We start from the raw sequence: 22,929 nt of genomic DNA on the forward strand, positions 1-22,929 counted from the left end.
GCAGACACTAATCAATCCTCCTTGCCCTGACTGTGTCAGTTTATCTCTGTCTTGCAGTTGATGAGACTGAAGCACAGAGGTTAAATGTCTGCTTGCAGCCTGGAGCAGAGATAGTAGCTGTCCAGCAGCTTCTTAATTAGAAAGTCTGTCTCCTGTTTTCCACAGTTTCTCTGTGGCCCTTATCCTTAGAGGAGTTCAGGTTTTGGCAGCCAAAAACTGGAAGCAGCTCAAAGGATGGGGAATGTCCTTGTCCTCTCTGTGCTCTGATGACTCTTTGCTGCTTGGTCTTACCCAAGCATCTTGCTACAGTCTTGTTTCTTGGGAATAAATTGGGTATTCTGATCACCCAAATTTATAATGGCATGTCAAAGTCTTCAACTCTTGCTTTCCATTTTGTATTAAGTCTTAGCTTTATCTGTCTAACCTGTTGTTATTGCAGGTGTGATATGGTGAGGGTGACAGAGCACTGGAACAGGCTGCCCAGGGCAGGTTGTGGAGTCTCTCTCTCTGAAGATACTCAAAATCTGCCAGGATGAGTTCCTGTGTGGCCTGGTGATCCTGCTTTGGCAGGGGGGGTTGGACTAGATGATAGAATAGAATAGAATAGAATAGAATAGAATAGAATAGAATAGAATAGAATAGACCAGGTTGAAAGAGACCTTCGAGATTGTCAAGTCCAACCTATCACCCAGCACCACCTAATCAACTAAACCATGGCACCAAGCACCCCATCAAGTCTCTTCCTGAACACCTCCAGTGATGGTGACTCCACCACCTCCCTGGGCAGCCCATTCCAATGGCCAATCACTCTTTCTATGATGAACTTCTTCCTAACATCCATCCTAAACTTCCCCTGATGCAGCTTGAGACTGTGTCCTCTTGTTCTGGTGCTGGCTGCCTGGGAGAATAAACCAACCCCCTGCTGGCTACAACTTCCCTTCAGGGAACTGTAGGCTGTTGAAGTCCCTTCCTGTCCCTAACATTCTGGGATTCTGTGTAAAGGACATGAGTGAGAAAAGATTTATGGCAGAGTACTTCTTTCCAACATACTGAAAGATGGATAAAAACAGGGCAGATTTAGGCCCATAATGCTCAGTAATACTTCATGATACTGAAAGTGAAAGAGTCCTGTGTCCAGTTCTGGGCCTCTCAGTTTAGGAAAGATGTTGACTTGCTTGAATATGTCCAGGGAAGGGCAAGAAAGTAGGGGAGGGTTTTGGAACACAAGCCCTATGAAGAGAGGCTGAGGGAGCTGTGATTGCTTAGCCTGGAGAAGAGGAGGCTCAGGGGAGACCTTCTTGCTCTCTACAACTCCCTGAAGGGAGGTTGTAGCCAGGTGGGGGTTGGTCTCTTCTCCCAGGCAACCAGCACCAGAACAAGAGGACACAGTCTCAAGCTGTGCCAGGGGAGGTTTAGGCTGGATGTTAGGAAGAAATTCTTCCCAGAGAGAGAGATTGGCCATTGGAATGTGCTGCCCAGGGAGGTGGTGGAGTCACCATCACTGGAGGTGTTTAGGAGGAGACTTGATAGCGTGCTTGGTGCCATGGTTTAGTTGATTAGATGGTGTTGGATGATGGGTTGGATGTGATGATCTTGAAGGTCTCTTCCAACCTGGTCTGTTCTATTCTATTCTATTCTATCTTTCATTTTCCTCAGCTCAGAGGCTGATTCTCAGAAAGTCAAGTCAGGTAATATGACTCTTGCAGTTAGTGCATTTTAAATGTCAAAAGCAGTCTTTCTTCACAAGCTATAAGATTGTTAAAGTTACTTCCTAACATTTGTTCATTTTTTTTTCTTGTTTAAAGCCTTTGTCATGTAAGTTAAAGCTGTTAGAATTACTTCATAACATTTGTTCAAAGGTTTGTGTTTAATGTTTGTCATGCAAGTTAACTGCTGAAGAGCTCTTGCATCATTCCCCATAGATAAGTCTTAGACTTGTGCCATAGTTGCTGTTATCATCTCACAGCATATGTGCTCTTGTGAGTATATCTGCAACCAGAACAGAAATTGTGAGAGAGACTTGCTGTTACTACTTTATTGCCAGGACTACACCTGAACATTAGCACAATTCTCTATGTGTAACTTCACAGAATCATAGAATCAATAAGGTTAGAAAGACCTCAAAGATCAAGTCCAACCTGTCACCCAATGCCTCATGACTACTAAACCATGGCACCAAGTGCCATGTCCAATCCCCTCTTGAACACTTCCAGGGATGGTGACTCCATCACCTCCCTGAGCAGCACATTCCAATGGCTAACAACTCTCTCTGTGAAGAACTTTCTCCTCACCTCCAGCCTAAATTTCCCCTTGCACAGCTTGAGACTGTGTCCTCTTGTTCTGGTGTTGATTGCCTGGGAGAAGAGACTAACACCCACCTGGCTACAATCTCCCTTCAGGTAGTTGTAGAGAGCAAGAAGGACTCCCCTGAGCCTCCTCTTCTCCAGGCTAAACAATCCCAGCTCCCTCAGCCTCTCTTCATAGGGCTTGTGCTCAAGGCCCCTCACCAGCCTCGTTGCCCTTCTCTGGACAATGTCCTTCTTAAATGGAGGGGCCCAGAACTGGACACAGTACATACGAAGAGGTATATGCTAATACCACAAAGGAAACAAAGCTTAGGGAGTCAGTGTAAACAAAGATGTTTGTATGTCCCTGTCCATGGTAGGGGACTTGGAACTAGATAGAATAGAATAGAATAGAATTAACCAAGTTGGAAAAGACCTTCGAGATCATTGAGTCCAATCTATCACCCAACACCATCTTATCAACTAAACCATGGCATGAAGTGCCCCATCCAGTCTCTTCCTAAACACCTGCAGTAATGTTGACCCCACCACCTCCCTGGGCAGCACATTCCAATGGCCAATCTCTCTTTCTGGGAAGAATATCTTCCTAACATCCAGCCTAAACCTCCCCTGGCACAGCTTGAGACTGTGTCCTCTTGTTCTGGTGCTGGTTGCCTGCCTGAGAGAAGAGACCAACCCCCAGGCAACCAGCACCAGAACAAGAGGGTGATATTTCTGTGTTTAAAGGTGGTTTGGATGGAGTGCTCGAGGATATGGTTTAGGGGTGACTCTTGTAGAAAAGGGTTCTCAGTTGGACTTGGTGATCCTGAGGGTCTTTTCCAACCGGAATGTTTCTGTGATTCTGTGGTTCTGTGACTCCCTTCCAATCCAAAATAATTTCTGATTCTATCCAGCCAGGGAATGAAGAAAAACATTGTTTGAAATACTGGATATCAGTGAATGCCACATTGCCTGTACTTCATCTGTATAAGGGAAACTCATATTCAGTCGCATTTCACTCTTTCCAGGGACATGAAGAGCTAAGAGGAGTGACTCAAGCTCTCCTTGAAGTCTGCATTAAGAGAAAGCATCATCCTGGTGCCATTGCATCTCAGGTGCTATTTCTTCTGTTTCCCACAAACAGGGATGCAGAATCTTTAGAAATCCCCTATGAGAGTAAGAAATTTAATGCCTGGGTGCCCTGCAGTAGCTCAGCAGGATGCAGCACACTCCAAGATGGCACTTCATGATGCTGAACCTCTCTTCCAGCTCCTACTGTTGCCATATTCAAACAGAGTAGCTGGGTATTCAGAGCACAAAAGTTATCTCATCAGGGAGAGGGCCCTCAGAAATCTCTGATTATTGAGTTATTAATATTTTAATATCCATTGGTTCAAGGAGAGAGAGAGAGCGAGGAAAGTGAAAATGTGTGCATCCAGCTCCTTGGTTGTAAGCAGAATGAAAGCTTGGAAAATATCATACTATCATAGTATCAGTCAGGGTTGGAAGGGACCACAAGGATCATCTAGTTCCAACCCCCCTGCCATGGGCAGGGACACCCCACACTAGATCAGGCTGCCCAGAGCCTCATCCAGCCTGGGCTTAAACACCTCCAGGGACGGCGCCCCAACCACCTCCCTGGACAACCCATTCCAGGGCTTCACCACTCTCATGGGGAAGATCTTCCTCCTCATAGCCAGCCTGAATCTCCCCACCTCCAGCTTCATTCCATTCCCCCTAGTCCTAGCACTACCTGAGATCCTGAGAAGTCCCTCCCCAGCATTCTTGTAGGCCCCCTTCAGATACTGGAAGGCCACAATTAGGTCACCTTGGAGCCTTCTCTTCTCCAGACTGAACAGCCCCAACTCCTTCAGTCTGTCCTCATAGGAGAGGTGCTCCAGCCCTCTGATCATCCTTGTGGCCCTTCTCTGGACACCTTCCAGCACCTCCAGATCCCTCTTGTAATAGGGGCTCCAGAACTGGAGGCAGTACTCCAGGTGGGGTCTCACCAGAGCTGAGTAGAAGGGGAGAATCACCTCCCTTGCCCTGCTGGCCACACTTCTCTTGATGCAGCCCAGGATCTGATTGGCTTTCTGGGCTGCAAGCGCACACTGAGAGCTCCTGTTGAGCTTCTCCTCCACCAGCACCCCCAAGTCTCTCTCCTCAGGGCTGCTTTCCAGCCAGTCCCTCCCCTGCCTGGATTTGTGCCTGGGATTGCCTCGAAAATATGCCAGAAAACACATGAATATTTTGCCAAAATCATGTATGCTCCCATGAGAGAGCTGGGGTTTCATAGGATAGTAGTTTGGGAGCAAAACTTAGGTTTCCCAGTAAAATTTTCACCTCCTTTTGTCTTGGAAAAAGAGACTTCCTACAGACACTGATGTGGTTGCAGACACCGCTGTGGTTGCAGACACCTTGAATAGTGGCACAGATTTAGGATATTGAAGCTGAGCTTGAGGCAGTTGTAAAATCAAGGCTAGCAGTAATAGTCATTGATAACCTGGAAGCCATAAACTGCCTGAATTCGATGGCTTAAATTTCTCTCACATGATAGCAATTTGGGCAACTGAGAGAAGGTGAAACAATGGAAAGGAAGAAACTGCTACCACGCTGCTTCCATGTGTAGTGATGATTTATTCATCCAATATTAGCCAAACATTTCTGTGCAAGCAAGTGTTAAAGTCAGGTCAGGGTAGGGCAAGAACTTTAATTTCTAGTGGAGGAGGGAGCCCTGTATACAGACAGCACAACCGAAAACTGATGCAGCTGAAAGTCCAGGTATGGTTCACCCTCTTGTGTTTCTAACCAGAACTGCAGCCAAGGGAGAAAAGGATGGGGTAGGTGGGAAATGGGATCAGTCCTGCTCAGGGCTGATATATTTGGTTCACAAACCTGTAGAAGAACAACACTTACCCTGGAGGTCTGGTAGGAGACCCTAGGGCATGCTGCATGGCACCAGGGTGTATCACTTGGGAGAATCATAGAATCAACCAGGTTGGAAAAGACCTCAGAGATCATCAAATCCAACCTATTACCTAATACCTAACACCTCAGGACAACTAAACCATGGCTTCAGTGCCACATCCAATCCTTTTTTGAACACCTCCAGGGATGGTGACTCCACCACCTCCCTGGGCAGCACATTCCAATGGCCAATCTCTCTTTCTGTGAGGAACTTTCTCCTCACCTCAAGCCTAAACTTCCCCTGGCACAGCTTGAGACTGTGTCCTCTTGTTCTGGTGCTGGTTGCCTGGGAGAAGAGACCAACCCCTACCTGGCTACAGCCTCCTTTCAGGTACTTGTAGAGAGCAATAAGATCTGCCCTGAGCCTCTTCTTCTCCAGGCTATATACCTCCAGCTCCCTCAGCCTCTCCTCATAGAGCTGTGCTCCAGACCTCTCCCCAGCCTTGTTGCCCTTCTCTGGACACGTTCAAGTATCTCAGTGTCCTTCTTAAATTGAGGAGCCCAGGACTGGACACAGTACAAGTGTTAGGAGGGAAGGAGCTTCTCTGCTTGTTGAGAAAAAGCTGCTCCAGATGTTTGCTCACTTTTAAACATCTAGTCTGGGTTTATAAACTGGAAGCAAAGAGTTTCTATTTCCTCTGTAGCTACCTTTGTTTTGTAAATATAAATTAAAGTTTGCAATGTAATGGTCAGTTAAAAGCTGTGACATGTGAAAGTAAAAAGCAGTAAAATGAGTCTGAAATACTGTTTTGTCAAGGTATTAATACTGCTAGAATCTTGAAAGGCATGATGATGATAATGTCTCTCACTAAATAGGTCAGGAAGTTTCTCCAAGTAACCACTGACAGGTAACAAACTCAATCCTCAGATTTGGGTCAACATAGATATGCAGCCCTTTGAAGCCATGCCTGCATTGTAAAGGGCCTGGAAAGATATGAAATGAAAAACTTCACTCCAGGAAATGTCTCCTTAGAAGCAATACACAAACTGTATGCAGCAGCTCCAGCCAAACTTCCCTGGAGGCAGGAGCTGGTGGCCTGCCTGCACACAGAGGTGTCTGAAGCACATCTAAGGCCTCCAGCTGAGCTTCACATTCTTAGAGGCAATGTAGAGAGGTGCAATGCTGGGAATTGGCACCAAGAGGGTTCCTGGGAAATTCTGGAGAAAAGCTGATGATCTGCATGGGGATTTGCTGTTTGGGTTTTTTGGTGGTGGGGTTTTTGTTGTTGTTGTTGGGCTGGGGGGGCTTTGTTTGCTTGTTTGTTTGTTGGTTTGTTTTTTTTCTGTAGCAGTATTTTTTTTTCTATGTACTGAAATATGGATTTCAAGTGAGGAATATCCAGAGAGGATAGGAAGGGACCACTCTCTCTCTCTCTCTCTCTCTCTCTCTCCATCTCTATCTCTGTATCTCACCCCTACCTCTACCTCTACCTCTACCTCTACCTCTATCATCTCTCTCTTTCTCTCTCTCTCTCTGTCTCTATCACTATCTCTATCTCTATCACTATCACTATCACTATCACTATCTCTATATCTCAGCTCTATCTCTATCTCTACCTCTACCTCTATTTCTAGCTCTAGCTCTAGCTGTAATCTTTATATCACACACTCTCTCTCTAATCTCTCTCTCTCATCTATATCTATATATTGGTACCTATAGCTGTATCTATCAAGATACAGCAGGTCAAGAGAAGTGATTTTGCCCCTTTACTCTGTTCTTATGAGATCCCCACCTCAAATACTGAAGCTAGTTCTGGTGTCCCCAGCATAAGGACACAGAGCTGTTGCAACAAGCCCAGAGGAGGGCCACAAAGATGATAGGGCTAGAGCACCTCTGCTGTGAGGATAGCCTGATGGAGCTGGGTTTGTTCAGCCTGGAGAGGAAAAGACTCTGAGGGGACCTTATATCTGTCTTCCAGTACCTAATCCATCCAGGATCCTACAGGAAGGCTGGAGAGGGACTTTTCTTAAGGGTGTTTAGCAACAGGACAAGAGGGAATGATGTGAAGCTGAGCGAGAGTAGGTTCAGACTGGATCTTAGGAAGAAGTTCTTCAGTATGAGGGTGGTGAGATTCTGGAACAGGTCATCCAGGGGAGGCTGTGGATGCCTCCTCCCTGGGGGCATTCAAGGACAGGTTGGATGAGGCCTTGAGCAGCCAACTCTAGTGCAGAGGCATCCCTGCCCATGGTGCAGAGGTTGGAGCAGATGACCTCTAAGGTCCCTTTCAACCGATTTCAATTCTACGATTCTATTACATGTATATGTGAACTCTTTCTTTGTATAAATGCCTTTACAAAGCTTCAGCTTTCTCCACTGTTGATTCTTTAGGAAAAGAAAAATAAGAAAATTCAATCATTTATCCCCTGCACACACAGATCTATCAGAAGCTTTGCATCTAGGGCACAGATAACAGTTGGCAGATCCAGTCTGTGCCTTTTATTTTGGCTGTCGTGTACATCTCCTCCCCCCCCCCCCCCCAAAAGAAATGTATCACTTTTTGCCTTGTCTTTCTTTTGCTGTTTCATCCTCACCCACACAAAGTATGAAAGAGCCTTGAAATACCCCTAAGGAATTTTCCAAATGAAAGAAAGAAATGCTGGAACTATCAATAACTTCAGTGAAGAGATCTGTTTGGGAACCAGTAGTAAATCATGTATTTATTTATCAGGAATACACTGCATGGATAATCAAAGGAAAAGAAGCAGGAGGAAGTTAAGTGGCATTTAACATATTTTGTTTCAGCTGTGTTTCCCCTGGAAAAAAAGAAAGGAATCAGTGGAAAATCCACTGCAAGGAAAAAAAGAAACCAACCCACAAAGTCAGATTAGTAGATTAAGCATGATTTCTACAAAGCCTAAAATAACATCAGAGGTGATTTTGAGCTCCCAGGCTTCTTTAGGACTGAAGCAGTGGTGAGATTTCACAAACAAATGTTACCTATGGGTGAACCTGAGCTGTTGTACTGAGAGCCAATACACTTCTACTCATCCCTGGTAAGCAAGTCTCACAGCAGCTATAAGAATATCTACTAATAACATCTGCTATAATAACATCTCCCAGGACTTTATATGATTTGGGTAGTGCATCTACAAGTAGCAGGACAGTTCTCTTTCACCACCGGGTAGTTACAGCCAAACAATTCTTTCAGATTATTGCAGTTTGCATAGTGGTCTTGGTACTTGCAAGGATTGGCTAAAATACAAGAGGGAGAGAGAGAGAGATAAATAAATACATAGAAACAGTAATTGAAAACCAAGTCTTGCTCTGATAATTCTGCATTTCCAAAGCATTTCACATCTTCCTGTCTGTATAGCCTTTGTACTTCTGCTCTGCTGTTAAAGTTACTTGAATGTTGGAGAAAAGGGAATGCAGGAGGCAAGGTGGTATTTTACAGCTCCCCTCTATTTGTGGGCTTTGATTTATTCCACATGGCAGTCTGCAGAAGCCAAGGGGCCTGTGCAGATCTCCATGTCAACATGGAGGTGTGAAAGCTGGCAATCTATTTGCGTCCTTAGATATTTGCTGAGAGACCTGGGGTTGCCCTGGAGAAGAGAAGGCTCTGGGAAGACCTTATTGCCCTCTTTCAGTATGTAAAGGGGGAGCTATAAGAAGGATTGGAACAATCTTTTTAGCAGGGCTTTTTGTGACAAGGCAAGGGGTGATGGTTTTCTACGAAGAGAAGGGAGATTTAGCCTTGAAATAAGGAAGAAATGTTTCACAGTGAGGTTGCTGAGGCACTGGCACAAGATAAGCAGAGAGGTAGTAGATGCCTCCTTCCAGGAAACATTCCAGGTCAGGCTGAACAGGGTTGTAAGCAATTTGATCTAGTTAAAGATGCCCTGCTCACTGCAGGGGAGTTGGGCTAGATGACCTTTTAAAGTCCCTTCCAATCCCAAACTTCCTATAAGTCTATATAGATGTAAAGACAAGTTTATATTGGTGGTTCCAGGAGAGGGCAGCAGAAGATTGACAGTGTGATAAATGCACTTCTTGCTCAACAGCAGCAGCACAATTCACCTGCTGTAGTAGGATGCTTGAGGTTGGAAGAGACCTCTGGAGATCGTCTGCTTCAAGCCCCTGCTCAAGTTTGTGCCTGTTCTGTTGGGCTATTGAACCCAAACGGTGCCAGGTCTAGGATCATTTGTTCAGATTAGCAAGAAGTAACAGTGGAAGAATAAAATACTGCAAAGGCTCAACATTATGATCTGAGGTATTGCAGTATTTGTTGCAAGTAGAAGAATACAATCACTTACTACACAGCCCTCTGTCACAGTGACCAGGACAGTCTGCACATTTTGGTCCACTTCTGTAGGGTGTAGCTATTTGCATTGCATTATTTCCTCTGTAATGGGAAAGAAAGATAACACAGAACAAGATCATAGAATCATAGAATCAATAAGGTTGGAAAAGACCTCAGACATCATCAAGTCCAACCTGTCACCCAATGCCTCATGACTACTAAACCATGGCACCAAGTGCCACATCCTAGCCCCTTTTGAACACCTCCAGGGATGGTGAAATCCACCCGCCCCCTCCTCCTGGGCAGCACATTTCAATGGCCAATCACTCTTTCTGGGAAGAACTTTCTCCTCACCTCCAGCCTAAACTTCCCCTGGTGCAGTTTGAGACTGTGTCCTCTTTTTCTGGTGCTGGTTGCCTGCCTGGGAGAAGAGACCAACCCCCACCTGGCTACAACCTCCCTTCAGGTAGTTGTAAACAGAAATAAGGTCTCCCCTGAGCCTCCTCTTCTCCAGGCTAAACAACCCCAGCTCCCTCAGCCTCTCCTCAAAGGGCAACATGCAGCTCAAAGCATTTAACAGGAGTTTGTGTTACTGATCCCAGTAATAGTCAACCAGGAGGTTTTGAATAAAATTATTTTCCTGGAAAGCCCTGGTTTGGTTTCAGAGATTAATAGAATACAGAGATATTAATGGAATACTGGAACTTCAATTTTAAATGATAGGGAGCATAAGGGCTTAGAGAATGAAAATCAATCACTTGTTTGCATTTGTATAATAATATTAGTTGCAAATAATAATAACAATAATAATTAATGTGCTTTCTAATAGCTTTCTAATGGCTTTCAAGTGTTTGTGTCCTATAAGGAAATAACCTCAGCAAATGCTTCCTGACATGCAGCTGAAGGGCAACAAAGCTGGGGAGGGGTTTGGAGCACAAGCCCTGTGAGGAGAGGCTGAGAGAGCTGCGGTTCCCTAACCTGGAGAAGAGGAGGCTCAGCAGAGACCTTATTGCTCTCTACAACTCCCTGAAGGGAGGTTGTAGTCAGGTAGAGGTTGGTCTCTTCTCCCAGGCATCCAGCACAAGAGGACACAGTCTCAAGCTACACCAGGGGAGGTTTAGGCTGGATGTTAGGAAGAAATTCTTCCCAGAAAGAGAGATTGGCCATTGGAATGTGCTGCCCAGGGAGGTGGTGGAGTCACCATCACTGGAGGTGTTTAGGAGGAGACTGGATGGGGATCTTGGTGCCATGGTTTAGTTGATTAGATGGTGTTGGACTCAATGATCTCGAAGGTCTTTTCCAACTTGGTCTATTCTAGTCTAGTCTAGTCTAGTCTAGTCTACTCTACTCCACTCTACTCTACTCTACTCTATCCTATCCTCTGTGAATAGTTATTTGCTGTTGGCTTCTGCTTTGCATGTGAGTTTCTTGTTTGTGGTCAAAGCTACAGGGATGTCTAATTCTGAGAGAGATAGAGTTTTCTTTGTTCATATGCTGCAATGTCATTAATATCCATTTCCACTTGGATCATTTTATCCTGCATGTGGTCAATGGACTACAGGAGTTTGTGATGGCAGATCCATAATTATCATATATTGAATGAGTTAAAAAAGGGCAGTACGTACGAAGGACAGTATTGGCAAACGTAAAAGTAGTTGAACCGGTTCATAGGGCAGTAGGCAATGGCACATCCTATCTGATAGCTGTTGTACCAGATGAGCTGTGGAATAAAAAACCCACACATTAGTTCAGAGTCTTGTAGGTAGAAGCAGAGAATGGTCTGGGTCGGAAGGAACCTCCAAAGCTCATCTAGATGTGGTGCTGAGGGACAGCTGTCGCACTGAGGGACATGGTTTAGCTGTGACCTGGCAGTGTTGGGTTAATGGTTGAACTTGATAATCATAGAATCCTAGCATTGTCAGGGTTGGAAGGGGCCTCAAAGATCATCCAGTTCCACTCCCCCTGCCATGGGCAGGGACACCTCACACTACACCAGGTTGCTCACAGCCACATCCAGCCTGGCCTTAAAACCCTCCAGGCATGAGGCTTCCACCACCTCCCTGGGCAACCTGTGCCAGTGCCTTACCACCCTCATGGGGAAGAACTTCTTCCTAACATCCAATCTGAATCTACCCACTTCTAGTTTTGCTCCATCCCCCCCTAGTCCTATCACTCCCTGACACCCTCAAAAGTCCCTCCCCAGCTTTCTTGTAGTCTCCTTAAGACACTGAAAGGCCACAATAAGGCCTCCTCAGAGCCTTCTCTTCTCCAGACTGAACAACCCCAACTCTTTCAGTCTGTCTTCATAGGAAAGGTGCTTCCACAATGTTGAATGTCTCTTCCAGCCAACACAATTCTATGATCCTGTGTTTTCTTGAATTCTTATTTAAGAACTACCAAAATAACAAAATCAGAAGATTTTTTTTTGTTTAGTTTTGTCTATTCAGCTTTTATTTTACAGTTTAGCTGTCAGAAAGGCTAACTATAACAATGAGTTAACCATGTCCTCCAGTTTCCAAATGTTCTTAAATGGAGTTTCTGATAGGACACTCCAATTTAAATTCAAATATTTTCACCATAGATGTTTTGATACCTTTCAATCAGATATTTATATGCCTATATAGAAAATATTTGTTCCTAAACTGCTGAAGGGAGGTGGTGGAGTCACCGTCCCTGGAGGTGTTGAAGAGGGGATTGGACATGGCACTTGGTGCCATGGTTTAGTAATCATGAGGTCTTGGGTTACAGGTTGGACTGGATGATCTTTGAGGTCTTTTCCAACCTTGTTGATTCTGTGCTTCTATGATTTATTTATTTTCTTAACCAAAATAATATTTCTCTTTGAATCATAGAATCAGAGGGAAATATTATTTTGTAGGGAAATAAATAATTCAATACCTCTGGGCCAGCTCTTCCAAAATACTGGTTCTCTTTCCTCATTATTATCCTGCTCTGGCAGGGAGGGTTGGACTTGATGATGTTCAGAGGTCCCACTCAACCCTTACCATTCAGTGTTTGTGTGAATTAGATAAGAAAGGATATGAATCCATCATTCATTTTTGGATCAGAGCATGAATGCTAGATAATGATTGGAGGACAGGGATAAATATTCTTCTCTGATGATAATCATCTCCCAGCTCCCTTAAGGGTATTCCTGTAATTCTTATGTATCATTGCAGTTTGTTTCAGTTCTCCATACCTGAGTATAGTTCTCAATATTGGCATTTTTGGCAGTTGCTCCATATCCATACTTGAAATTGGAGGACTGACTGTACCAAACTTGAATTGCTTCAGTCCACGTTTTAGGGTTAGATGACAGCAACACATTCTCACCACATGTGACACCTGAAGTAGAAGAAGGTCTGTTTTATTACTTTGGAGAGAAGGAAGCTGTAGAGTGGGAGGGAGGACAGAGAGGTTATAGCTACATCCTAAAAAAAAAAAAATCATAAATATCTCAATGATGCCAACCTATTTGCCCTGTGGTTTTAAGAAGAGAACAGTACACCTAATTCTGGGAAGGCTCCAGGAAATGTTACTCTGATTTTGGTGAGCTTTCAGTCACACATACTTTTGTGACTACAAAGTGTTACAGAGAGATTCCTCTACTTAGTGATACCAAAAATTCTCTGTCCAGAGAAGATCAACAAAGTTGGGGAGGAGAGGAGGAGAGGCTGAGGGAGCTGGGGTTGCTTAGCCTGGAGAAGAGGAGGCTCAGGGGAAACCTTATTGCTCTCTACAACTACCTGAAGGGAGATTGTAGTCAGGAGGGGGTTGGTCTCTTCTCCCTGGCAACCAGCACCAGAACAAGAAGACTCAGTCTCAAGCTGTGCAAGGGGAGGTTTAGGCTCAAGGTGAGGAGAAAGTTCTTCCCAGAAAGTGTAATTGGCTATTGGAATGTGCTGCCCAGGGAGGTGGTGGAGTCACCATCACTGGAGGTATTTAGGAAGAGACTGGATGAGGCACTTGGTGCCATGGTTTCATTGATGAGATGGTGTTGGGTGATAGGTTGGACCTGATGATCTCAAAGGTCTTTTCCAACCTGGCTAATTCTATTCTATTCTATTCTATTCTATTCTATTCTATTCTATTCTATTCTATTCTATTCTATTCTATTCTATTCTATTCTATTCTGTTCTGTTCTGTTCTGTTCTGTTCTATTCTCTACTGCACTCTCTTGTCTCCAGCAGAAGCTAGAAGTGAACACATCAGGAAATGTACCAACATAGGACAAGTACATAGCATCTCTCTCCCACAAGATTCAAGTCTTTGTCTTGAAGGGTAGTTATCTGATAAAGAAGATAGGTTTGTGGTTAATAGTCCTACAATGATATCCTACTATAGGTTAAAAGTTCTTATTTTTAGTTCACATGCACAGGGGTTATCTATAAATTGTCATTAACCCATCAGCTTAGGTTCCATATTTGTCACATACCATTAACGATCCTCATCTCTTTTGGACTGATTCTCATCTCACATCTTCTTGCCCATTTCAGAGCATTTTTGGCAGCTTTCTCACTCCACACCTGAAAGACACAAAGGGAGAAAGCTTCAGGTTGCAGATACTTTAGTGCAGTCCATGAGAAGTAAAGAGATTGTGTGCTGAATGCTCCCATGGTTCTCAACAGAATGGAGAGGAGCTGTGCCAGTTCACACTGCTGGGGCATGGGCACCACATCTCTTCATCTCTTCAAGGTTTAAGAGCAAGTTATTCAGCAAAATACCCCACAAGCCTGGTTTGCAGATGCTCCTGTTTAATAAGAATTTTGTAAGATGCTGTTGCTTTATTTTGGCTTTGTGTCTGAGCTAACTTTGTTGGGTGCAGTGCACTACATGGTACAAAAGTGATTTTTAGCTCAGGTGCAGTTGAGGTATAAGTGATAGAATCATAGAATCAGCCAGGTTGGAAAAGAGCTCAGAGATCATCAAGTCCAACCTATTACCTAATACCTAACACCTCAGGACAACTAAACCATGGTTTCAAGTGCCACATCCAATCCTTTCTTGCACCCCTCCAGGGATGGGGACTCCACCAACTCCCTGGGCAGCACATTCCAATGGCCAATTACTTCTTCTGGGAAGAACTTTCACCTCACCTCAAGCTAAAACCTGCCCTGGCACAGCTTGAGACTGTGTCCTCTTGTTCTGGTGCTGATTGCCTGAGAGAAGAGACCAACCCCCACCTGGCTACAACCTCCCTTCAGGTAGCTGTAGACAGCAGGAAGGTCTCCCCTGAGCCTCCTCTTCTCCAAGCTAGGCAACCCCAGCTCTCTCAGCCTCTCCTCATAGGGCTGTGCTGCAGACCTCTCAAGAGCCTCATTGGTCTTCTCTGGACAAGTTCAAGTATCTCAATGTCCTTCTTAAATTGAGGAGCCCAGAACTGGACACAATACTCAAGGTATGGCCTAACCAGTGCTGGACTTTGAACTTGAGGAATGTTTGCAAGCCTCACCATGCAGATGTAACCATAAAGCACCAGCCAGCTTGCCTGCTCATGGAAGTGACAGGGGTGGGAGCAGCGATGGGTAAAGCAAGCTCAGCTAAGGACTGATTGCTACACAGATCTAGGTCTCTTTTGTCCCCCTGACAGTGTCTGATTCGGAAGCATGCTGCTGCTCATGCTCCTGCTCCACTTTGCTTGCCATATTCTTTCCTTCACCATCACATGTGCTTCCCTTCTAAAGGAGCTGATTATTCCATAGACTCAATAATGTTATCCATAACTTGGTTGGACTACATGACCTTTAAAGGTCCTTTCCAAGCCAAGGCATCCTATGACTCTATGAATCTACAATCTGAGAGCCATCCCTGCATGTTGTACCTCTCAGGTTTGCTTTCTATTGCAATGACCAAACATAAGGCAATAGGGGGAATAGAAAAAAGTAGAAATGGGTAGATTCAGATTGGATGTTAGGAAGAAGTTCTTCCCCAAGAGGGTTGTGAGGCACTGGAACAGGTTGCCCAGGGAGCTGGTGGAAGCCTCATCCCTGGAGATTTTAAGGCCAGGCGGTATGTGGCTGTGAGCAACCTGCTGTAGTGTGAGGTGTCCCTGCCCATGGTGGCGGGGGCATGGGGGTTGGAACTAGCTGATCCTTGAGGTCCCTTCCAACCCTGACAATTCCATGATCCTAATAGGTGGTCATTCACTGTGCAGGCTGTCTTAATGCAGGGTTGACAGCAATAATGAGGTGTGTGGTTAATAACCATGAAACCTAGTGGTTAATAACCTAGACATGAAAGAGTTTCTTGTGTTGCTTAACTGAGTTTTTCCAAGTGGAGAAATTAAGACATGTTGGTTAGGAGAGAGGTTTTGACTAGCACCTGTGGCCCATCTTGGGGCCTTTGCATTATGCAAGTTCTTGCAGCATTAAGGTGGAGGTGTGCAAAAACTGGGCATGAAGCCTGCAGAAAGAAAGGGATCAAATTCTGATTCCTTCTTCTCAATCCCAGAGCACCTTTCCTGCTCTCTCTGTTCACTGTGGAAATCGGGCTAGTTGCAAGGTAGAGCTTACCATCTTCAGCATGTTCCTGGCCGTGGGAATTACAGATCTCCGTATTTCATTGTGCTCCTCAAGAATCTGTTTTTGGTTTTGAAACTTGAAAAGAGGAAAGGAAGAAATGGCCATTACTTTATGCTGTAAAGGCAGGGAAACAGCAGCAATGAAGGTTTCAGTTATCAGCAGTTTAATAAGCAAGATAAATGATGTGCTTCTCGTCATGATAGAGCTCCTTGGAAACTCGCAACTTTCCTTTATTAGTTCTCCTATTCACAGGTTAATTACTGGGGGTTTCTGTTTCCTTACTTGATCTGAACTGCACTTCTCATAAGGAGATATGACCCTGAATGAAATGTGTAGGTAGGAATTCTAGCTTCAGGTGTCTCCACATCAAACATGGAGAGAACTTAGCTCTTGAACCAAACCTCAGGACTGGCTTTGACCTCTTGTGTAAACTAAAAAGATCACCATCTCTGTTCAGTTGTTAGCTTTGGAAGTGTGTGAAGCTGGGCCAGAACTTAGGACTGTTGGCAGATCATCTTCTGAAGCACCTAAGGTCAAGAAAGCAATGAATGTCTCTTATGTAGTGATGTCAGGACATGAATCCTTACAGATATAAGGGTTGGAATGTTTGCACTGGAGTTTCCAGACTAAAACATCCTTCCAAAAATTATTCTTCCCACTTAATATCCAAAAATGAGACATCTAATTCTAAGGTAGACATCTTTGTGCTCTTTGTCATTACTGGAAAGGGCAGAGGAAACTCATCCCACAAAATCTGAGCTCCTTTTTAGGACTGGAAGATCCATTCTCTACAAGTAGCTTTCTCTTCTCTTTGTAGAGGGAGCATGACAGAGATCTGGACAACTAAGTCATTGAGAGGAGTTCTGCCATTGCTGGTGGTCCCTTATCTAGGCACAGGTTCTTGGCCAGACTATGCCATGTCAGATATCTATACAATGTGCCCATCTTTTGCTTAGATGAATGTTCCTACCTGTCCATTCGATTGGTGTAGCAAAGCAGCCAGGAAAATGATTGTAGTTAGCAGACCCATTTCTGCAAAGGAAAAAACAAGACATAAACTCCCAGATTTAACAACCTCTGGTGCAAAAAGCTTGTGGTGTAATATGGTAGGTGAGCAAGGTAAAAAAATACTGCAAGCCCAAACCTGCAACACAGAAGATTGCTTCAGTTAGAGTAGAATAGAATAGAATGGAATGGAATGGGATAGGATAGGATAGGATAGGATAGGATAGGATAGGATAGGATAGGATAGGATAGGATAGAATTAACCATGTTGGAAAAGACCTTTGAGATCATTGAGTCCAACCTATCATCCAACACCATCTAATCAACTAAATCATGGCACCAAGTCTCCTCCTAAACACCTCGAGTGGTGATGACTCCACCACCTCCCTGGGCAGTCCATTCCAATGGCCAGTCACTCTTTCTATGCAGAATTTCTTCCTAACATCCAGCCTAAACCTCCCCTGGTGCAGCTTGAGACTGTGTCCTCTTATTCTGGTGCTGGTTGCCTGTCTGGGAGAAGAGACCAACCCCCACCTGGCTACAATGTCCCTTCAGGTAGTTGTAGACAGCAATAAGGTGTCCCCTGAGCCTCCTCCTCTCCAGGTGAAGAAACCCCAGTTCCCTCAGCCTCTCCTCACAGGGCTGTGCTCCAGACCCCTCCCCAGCTTTGTTGCCCTTCTCTGGACACCTTCCAGCAGCTCAACATCTTTCCTAAATTGAGGGCCCCAGAATTAACCAGGTTGGAAAAGATCTTTGAGATCAGCAAGTCCAACCATGAATGAAGCAAATGAGTCATAGTGTTACATTTGATCTAAAGAGAGGTGAGATTTAGACTTCCCTGAAGCCATTTCTCACCCAGGTAGGTGGAAGATGTGCTTTCTAAGCAGAAGATATAATTTATCACTAAACTCTTCCTCTGGGATTCTTATAAACAGACGTTTTCTTGCCCTTATCCCATTTGACACAGCTGGGATATTAACTTTGCTAGCACTTGTACCACTTTGCCGAACCAATAATGATCAAGTGACTCTCTGGGTGAGATCTATAATACTGGAATTAAATTCTGCATACATTACCTTTGTCCAGCTTGCTTCCTTCTGGGTCTTAGGGAGAGTGGCAGGAGTCAGATGCTCTCCTCTCTCTGGGGCTGTATATATGTACATGTTCCCCTGTCAATATTTATTGTTGATAAATGACCTCAGCTTTGGGGCTGCACGTTTGAGAAGTCCTTGTTTTGGAGAACAGGTGACTGAAAAAGAACCAACCCAACTGTGTTGTTCTGGCTTGGGTTTTTTCCTTATCTCCAGGGCAAGGAAAGAGAGAAGATAAAAGCCCTGTCCTTTTGCAGCACTAGGACTTTGACTTTGCCAAAACACTTGTAGTGCTCTCAGCAGGCTGGAGTGCTGATGGTGTGTTCACACAGTTAAAGCTCCAGCTGAGGGGTGGTTGCTTTGAACTGGTCTTTTCTGACTCTGCCCTATGAGTGGAATAAATATTTTGAGGCAGAGACATAAGTCAGTTAGTTACTTTATAGCCATGCACAGAATAACCTTCATACTGGGCAACACAAAATGTGTATTGCATTAGCTGACTGAGGCCAGAAGGCTGTGGCACTGGGCATTACTCTACAGGCAATTCACCTTATATGCTGTTCAGGAGTAACCCACTTGCAGAATGGCTACAGATCATAGGATTATAGGATCAGAGGATGTTAGGGGTTGGAAGAGACCTTCAAAGATCATTGAGTGTAACCCCCCTTCCAGAGCAGGACCATAGAATCTAGCACAGGAACACATCCAGGTGGGTCTTGAAAGTCTGCAGAGAAGACTTCTCTGTGCATCTCCCTCCTTTCGTCTGAAGAGTTGTGTGTTTACTTTTTTTTCCTTCCAGTGCAACAACACTCAGCTCACCTTCCCATTTTGCAGAATCTTGTACAGAAACTTCCAGGGGAAGTTTAGCCTCGAGGTGAGGAGAAAGTTCTTCACTGAGAGAGTTGTTAGACATTGGAATGGGCTGCCCAGGGAGGTTAGAATAGAATAGAATAGAATAGAATAGAATAGAATAGAATAGAATAAACCAGCTTGGAAGAGACCTTCAAGATCATTGTGTCCAACCTATCATCCAACACCACCTAATCAACTAAACCATGGAACCAAGCATTCTGTCAAGCCTCACCCTGAACACCCCCAGCAACAGCGACCCCACCACCTCCTCGGGCAGCCCATTCCAATGGGCAATCACTCTCTCTGTATAAAACTTCCTCCTAACCTCCCCTGGAGGTGTTCCAGAGGGGATTGGATGTGGCACTTGGTGCCATGGTTTAGTCATGAGGTCTGTGGTGACAGGTTGGACTTGATGATCTTTGAGGTCTCTTCCAGCCTTGGTGATTCTGTGATTCTGTGATCTTTGCTTCCACTTGTTTATAGCCCAATATCACAAAGTCACCTTTGACATGTCCTCAATATCCTCTCTGCTTTATTTAAATACAACCTGTCTTGCTTCCTTCTATGCTCTCTGCTGGCTTGCAGAAGGCATAAAGCCTCTGCACATCTCCTCATCTTTCACTTGCAGTTCCCTTCTGCCTCTGCCGTGGTGCCTTGCACACCAAGCACCATTTTTGTTATGTTATATCGATGTTGCTGTCCATAGCACAACTCGGTGTTGTTTCATTGTTTGCTGTTCTCTGCAGTGTTTCTGCAGCTGTATGCTGTTGCCAGCATTTTAATATCAGACTAGATTTCCTTTCTAACACAGCTACTTTTGTTCTTCATTTGTATAGCGGGCAGCACTACGGGAAATCGCTTGTGATAAGGTCTTCCATCTCCTTCCATGTGCTGAGATAAGGGCAAGAGTGCTTTTTTTATCTGAAGTGCTTGTGACAACTTTGATGAGACCAGGCTTATCAGCATCAGGAAGCCTAATAAACTGCCTACCATAGAGATTAAGATTGCATCTTTATTGATTGTGAGAGGGAGGTAGTCTGACACCTCCAGGTACTTGGTATTTTGGGAGGTAGTTCCCTGTGAAGAGTAATTTTCATGAATATGTAATGGTCATAGAATCATAGAATAAATAAGGTTGGAAAAGACCTCAAAGATCATCAAGTCCAACCTGTCACCCAACACCTCATGACTACTAAACCATGGCACCAAGTGCCACATCCAATCCCTTCTTGAACACCTCCAGGGATGGTGACTCCACCACCTCCCTGGGCAGCACATTCCAATAGCCAATTACACTTTCTGGGAAGAACTTTCTCCTCACCTTGAGCCTAAATCTCCCCTGGTGCAGCTTGAGACTGTGTCCTCTTGTTCTGGTGCTGGTTGCCTGGGAGAAGAGACCAACCCCCACCTGGCTACAATCTCCCTTCAGGTAGTTGTAGAGAGCAATGAGGTGTCCCCTGAGCCTCCTTTTCTCCAGGCTAAGCAACACCAGCTCCCTTAGCCTCTCCTCACAGGGCTTGTGCTCCAGACCTCTCCCCAGCCTCCTTGCCCTTCTCTGGACATGTTCAAGTGTCTCAATGTCCTTCAAGCCCAGACAGCATGGATTTAGGAAGGGCAGGTCCTGCCTTACCAAACTGATCTCCTTCTATGATCAGGTGACCCGCCTGGTGGATGTGGGGCAGGCTGTGGATGTAGTCTACCTGGATCTCAGCAAGGCCTTTGACACTGTCCCCCACAGCAAACTCCTGGCCAAGCTGTCAGCCCATGGCTTGGATGGGAGCACACTGCATTGGGTTAGGAACTGGCTGGAGGGCCGAGCCCGGAGAGTGGTGGTGAATGGTGCCACATCCAGCTGGCAGCCAGGCACTAGTGGTGTGCCCCAGGGATCAGTGCTGGCCCCCATGCTCTTTAACACCTTTATTGATGATCAGGATGAGGGCATTGAGTCCATCATCAGTAAATTTGCAGAATATTCTCTATTCTATATTCTATTGCTCTGTTCTTGTCCTTACAATGGCTGCTGCTCAGGTTTGTGTGCTTTTACACATGATATAACATGACTGACTTGTGATTAAAACTACCGTGCATAAAGCTTGTGGAAGTCATTTGCTCTCTGGCTAGTACTAACGAGGAGATTCTCAAGAAGTGAGGCTGTAGACTAAGCACACACAACTGTGTGTGACTGTGGTTACCTGGGGAAGTGTTATTTCAATAGCTACTCACTTCTGACAGAGACAAATCGTCTCCTAAACAGATTTAATAGTTAGAGCCATTTCTGTGCAGCCCACAAAGTGGGAAGGAAGTGTTTCTGAATTTTCTGATCTCTTACTTTGAAGTGAAAAGGGAAATTTTCAACTTTTTCTGTAAACAAGAGTCCATTACTCTCACATTCTTCCTTAGAGAAATCAGAGCCTTAGAAACAGAGCACAGGAGAGGAAAATAGCAAGAGTAGTGTGTTGTGGTTTTGTTCCCCCACCCCGTTTTATTTCAGGACTAGAAATCATCTTTGCAATTAATAAAACAAGAGATTAAATTGTCAGCACAATCATGTTAGTCACTCCCACTCCCTGCAGTGACTAGCCAAGTTAAATCCTTTCATTTCTCTCTCACACAGTTTTGGCTTGTTTGACACAAATATCTGTTACCAACTCCTTGTCTGATTCTTAGAAATACTCTTTCAAAAAGCATGTTGGCTCCCCCACTGAATTCAGAAGCTTATAATAACCTGAGAGTACTGCTACTTGAAAGCAAATATTTGTGATAAAATACAAATGAGCATTTGATTGATGTTTGTTTTACCTGACTAATCTTGTTTGGCTAATCTTTCGCTTTTCATAGACCCCACGCTAGGATATTCCTACTGATAAAGTGGTGATTTGCTGATTTTGACTGCCAGATTTGAAGCAGGATTCACTTCCCTTGTATTGTTGGGCACTTCTCCCAGGCAACCAGCACCAGAACAAGAGGACACAGTCTCAAGCTGCGCCAGGGGAAATTTAGGCTGGATGTTAGGAAGAAGTTCTTCATAGGAACAGTGATTGGCCATTGGAATGTGCTGCCCAGGGAGGTGGTGGAGTCACCATAGAATCACAGAATCATAGAATCAACAGGGTTGGAAAAGACCTCAAAGATCATCAAGTCTAACCTGTCACCCAACGCCTCATGACTACTAGAACATGGCACCAAGTGCCACATCCAATCCCCCCTTGAACACATCCAGGGATGGTGACTCCACCACTTCCCTGGGCAGCTCATTCCAATGGCTAACAACTCCCTCTGGGAATAACTTTCTCCTCACCTCCAGCCTAAAGTTCTCCTGGTGCCGCTTGAGGCTGTGTCCTCTTGTTCTGGTGCTGGGTGCCTGGGAGAAGAGACCAACCCCCACCTGGCTACGACCTCCCTTCAGGTAGTTGCAGACAGCAAGAAGGTGTCCCCTGAACCTCCTCTTCTCCAGGCTAAGCAACCTCAGCTCCCTCAGTCTCTCTTCATAGGGCTTGTGTTCCAAACCCCCCACCAGCTTTGTTGCCCTTCTCTGGACACCTTCCAGCAACTCAACATCTTTCCTAAACTGAGGGGCCCAGAACTGGACACAGGACTCAAGGTGTAACTCACACATCCCTGTTCTAGGAAACTGTGCTAGGAATTTCCAGTAAGTGCATTGTACTTGTCATATACTGAGTCATCTCTGTACTAATATTTGCATATTGATACATTATAAATTTATTTGACGTATTAGTAGATGAATTTACGACTTACTGATGGAGAGCAAAGTGAATTCATTTACTTACAGGTGTTACTAACAAGCAGGTGGTTAATACATTGCAGAACAAAACCTGCCTTCTTTATTTCTTTTTGATGTCTCCTGTATTTTATAGCTTCCTATCCTCCAATTTGCCCTCACACACTTTATTTACTCTTGTCTCATCTTTGTTTAGCCTGGATAACATTGCCAATTTATTCTTCCCAT

At 44.8% G+C, this 22,929-nt stretch overlaps 1 protein-coding gene across 1 annotated transcript in view; it reads right to left on the reverse strand.

Moving 5' to 3' along the window:
- Positions 1-8,317: 8,317 nt before the first annotated feature.
- LOC104304481 (serotriflin) overlaps positions 8,318-22,929 on the reverse strand; it is a 45,501-nt gene continuing 30,889 nt past the window's right edge. The window contains exon 8 of the mRNA XM_009905224.2: positions 8,318-8,445. Coding sequence (XP_009903526.2) covers positions 8,318-8,445 — 128 coding nt within the window. The remainder of the gene's footprint in view (positions 8,446-22,929) is intronic.

This window comes from Dryobates pubescens, chromosome 3 (genome assembly GCF_014839835.1).
Source record: "Dryobates pubescens isolate bDryPub1 chromosome 3, bDryPub1.pri, whole genome shotgun sequence".
Classification (NCBI taxonomy): Eukaryota; Metazoa; Chordata; class Aves; order Piciformes; family Picidae; genus Dryobates; species Dryobates pubescens.